Source organism: Atta colombica, unplaced genomic scaffold (genome assembly GCF_001594045.1).
Source record: "Atta colombica isolate Treedump-2 unplaced genomic scaffold, Acol1.0 scaffold12, whole genome shotgun sequence".
NCBI lineage: Eukaryota > Metazoa > Arthropoda > Insecta > Hymenoptera > Formicidae > Atta > Atta colombica.
This window is the reverse complement of record NW_017259206.1, coordinates 6021208-6025216: the sequence shown is the minus strand read 5'-3', so window position 1 is coordinate 6025216 and position 4009 is coordinate 6021208. Positions and strand designations below refer to the sequence as shown.

At 30.6% G+C, this 4009-nt stretch overlaps 1 protein-coding gene across 5 annotated transcripts in view; it reads right to left on the bottom strand.

Moving 5' to 3' along the window:
• The window catches only part of LOC108694443 (phosphatase and actin regulator 1), a 297632-nt gene that overhangs the window by 174783 nt on the left and 118840 nt on the right, over positions 1-4009 (bottom strand). For all 5 annotated transcript variants that reach the window (XM_018203951.1, XM_018203946.1, XM_018203949.1 and 2 more), the window contains one exon: positions 1429-1767. In XM_018203951.1, the coding sequence (XP_018059440.1) occupies positions 1429-1767 (339 nt within the window). The remainder of the gene's footprint in view (positions 1-1428; positions 1768-4009) is intronic.

Genomic DNA, 4009 nt, shown 5'->3' with positions numbered 1-4009 from the left:
ATTAAAAAAAAATTTCCCCCCCCCCCCCCAATATTTATAAAAATAAGTAAATTCTAAAAAACAGTTAAACAGTAAAAAAATCCATTCATCGTAATATTTTTTTTTAAAAGATATATATTGCTTAATTTTAAAAATAAAATAAATCGTAATTTATGAATACAGTTTTGTTTTAAACGTTTCTCTTTTAAGATACAATTTTTACGTTCTACTATTATGTAAAAAATAAACAAAAAATTCTTATAAGCATATTATCATTTTCTTAATATTAATATTTTGAATTTATTCTAGTTAATACATAAAAGACTAAGGAGAGAAATTTCAACATACGATGCACCACGATTATACTTAATGGTTTATTAATGTTACCTCAGTACATGACGTTCCGTAATTAGGTCGCTTATGCATACATCATTGTGTAAGCGCATTTTAGGCGCTTAGTGCGATAAGTATTCGTCGCTATGCGACAATCTATAAAGCTTTTTAAAAGGAGGATAATATTTCTTTCCCGTCATCTATAATATATTATCTAATTAATTAAAAGTATTAAAGGTGCACAATAAAGAAAAAAATGTATGTTAGAAAAATACACATTATTAAATAAATAATCGATAACGCGAGGAAATTAAAATTAAAGTTAAAAGTCCAAAATAAAATAAAATATCCGAAAAAACTATTTACAAAAAGGAAACTATAAAAGAAGAATTTATTTAATAAATATTTCTATATACTATTAATTGTTCACAGAACAATTGATGCAAATTGAAATTGATATCTGCCGATATAAGTTATAGACATAAATTAGATTATGTTTTACAATTACGAAAATTTGTATATAAATCACAGGGATCAAAATATCTCATCCCTGTTACATAATAAAAAGATGAGATGAAGCGGAAATAGAATGATTTATTTGTCTTCCTGCGTGCGAATGCAATATCGATACACAGCAATTCTCACGTGTATCTACTCAAATTGGCTTGTCTACCGCGCGATAGAATCTACCTTCTCAAATACCTTCACAATCGAATACCGTTTACGTCATCTCGTATACAGTCTCCTTATATATATCAGAACGTCTTATTCTTAGTATTTCTCATTTTTATCAAGCAAATTATGTATTCCTGTCCATCGGGAAGAGAGAAAAACAAAAGCTTATATTGAAACGATATTCTTGTTATTTATCGATTTATATCTCTTGCGAAAAGCAAATACGATTCTGGTTCTCACAATAAAAATTACGAGATTCAAAATTCGATAAAGTAGTCAGCCGGCTTCTTATCATTCTTGTTCAAATTTTTTAAACAACCGTGCGTAAATTCGCATTCTGCCATAACAATCGCCGGAATACGGAATCATACAAACTCGTATTCAGTCGTGCAACACAAAAGACGACTAAACACAAGAAGGAAACTTGCAACCCTGACTTACCTTGTGTGCTGCCGTTGGGCTGGCCGGCCTGCTGCGGTAGTACGGGGTAGAGAGGCGAGGGATGGGGCGATGGTTGATTGCTGCTAGGGACTCCTGCAGTAGAATGGGGGTTGGCAGTCGTCGGGGTCGGTGTGGCCGAGGGTACAGCTTGTTGGGATTGCTGCACGTTACCGGCGGACGTGGGTGTTGCCGCGGGGGTGCCGTCACCACCCCCGGTACCACCAATCACGGTACCGCCAGGAGGTTGTTGCTGCAACGGTTGTTGTTGCTGCTGTTGCTGAGGCGCTTGCTGCGGTGATGGTGGTTTTTGCGCGTCCGTCGCCGATTCGCTTATCGTTTCTGCAATGAGAAGCGCGATCCAGTCTTGAATATTAAATCTCGCGCGTCCTTAGAGTGCACGTCGTTTTTATTAAGGATATTACTGGCACCAGGATTAATTCGGAAACATCCGCGGAGAGCCAATTTCCAAGGTTATGAGAAATGCCATTTGCATGGCATTGCATGATTAAAAAAATCAAAAAGATGTTATGTCCGCATTAGATTAAAGATTAATCCTGGAACATTATCGATATGTAAATTTTACATACAAGTGAGAGAGGCTATTTCAGTGACCATTAGGAAATCTAATCTGCAATGGTAAAAGCTAGGATAAGCGGACATAAGCTTTTAAAAATTCTGTAAGTTTTGTGTATCAGTATCCACTGCACAGAAAGAAATTTGCTGAAAGTATCTAAAAATTTAACTACAAATCTCAAAATAACTTTGTTAAATCAAAATAATTACATAGAAATCTGAAGTATGATGAGCAATGCTATGAAAAGTTTTGACATTCTAACAACCAGTTTGAGTATCTTATTTAATTATTTTAATAATGCAATGAAATTATTTTCAGATCAGTACATATAAACAGAATAAATTCCTACATACAGCAGCAAAATCGTCCTTTCCGTGTGATAGTATTATAATAAAGAGTGTGTGTATGATAAGTGATCCCAATTTTTAAGCAATGTGTAATATTTTGTATTACTCAGATATATTTATATATTTTATATAAGTATATATTTTATTTAAATATTATAAGAAAACGTTGGACTCTATATCATTTTCAAAATATGATCCCTCAAATATATTAAATATGATAATCTTTTTTTCTTTTCTTTTAATGTAATAATTAAGTCGTATGTGTTCAAAAAGATCTAAGCTATAAATATTTTGTCATTAGAAATGTGAAAAGTGAATGTGGGCATCGAACTAAATGCTTCATTATATTACGAAATAGAAACATGTTAAGCAACACATTACAGAGCAATTTTTGCATTTTATCTTATGCTTTGGTACGTCCAATTCGAAATATGGCGATAGTTATGTATGTACCATATTCTTTAATTTCTGTATTACTTCCGAAGGTTTATATAGTAGTATGCTCTTTTAAAAATATTTCTGCATATCTATTAATGATTGTTTCATTACAAAATTTACATTTTAGAAAATATATTTTCTCTTCTGTAAAATATACCATCATACATACATATCAAGTTGCTTCGGATAACTTCGTCAATTTTGTCGTCATCAATGTTGTGAACGTGAAATAAGTATACGTTTGCCATTATTCTCATATGAAAAAATAGATTACCATATATATCACATTTTATCTTATCGTCTATACTATTACAATATTTCCACATCCCAGACTTTTGCAAAATTTGTATTGTCTGTAATTATGTCCGCACATCTTAGACCGTGTAATACTAAACTGAATAGATTCTTATTATATAAATGTCTTAAAAATGGAATGCTTAGAATACTATTTATAATTCAAAATGATGAACTAGTTACTCAAATATGAAAATTTGCATTAATCAGTAAAATATATGAATAAATACAAATTTTCCGATCTTGATATAAACTAATGTCTAAGTTGTAAACAAAATTGTAAGATTCATATTCTCATAAGATTTATAAGAATTTTGAAGTGTTTATACTTTTATATGATATTTTTACAGACAGCTTTTTACTAGCCATAAGATTTACAAGAAATCGTAAATATTTACGAATAATCTTACGTCTTACATAGCATAAAATTAGAATACTGGTTATAAGTTCTTACGAGTTTTACGAGAACAAGTTACGAGACGAGTAAGAACGAGTCTTACGATTCTGCTTAGAATTGATCTATAAATTTGGTTATTTAACTTATTTATAAGATTCAAATAAACACATTTCAAATATCGGACAAAACTTTTTCTTATGATAAACAAATGTTAAATATCTAATTTCTTTACATTAATAATTAAAGGAAAGTAAAACATACAAATAGTCCTAACATTTACTATTATCATTTTCGGATTTTTCCGCTTACGAATGCATATCAGTCTGATGAGAAGTTGAAGCCACGTTATTTCCTTCAATCAATAATCGACTTAATGTTCTAATTATATTATTTATTTTGTATAATATTTACGGTTTCTACATTTATGCTATGTCGATGCAAATGATCCGTTATGTGATCTAAATATGTTAAATATTTTAAAGCAAAATCTGCATTTTATCTTATGAATTGAAGTGTCTAATTCCATATATA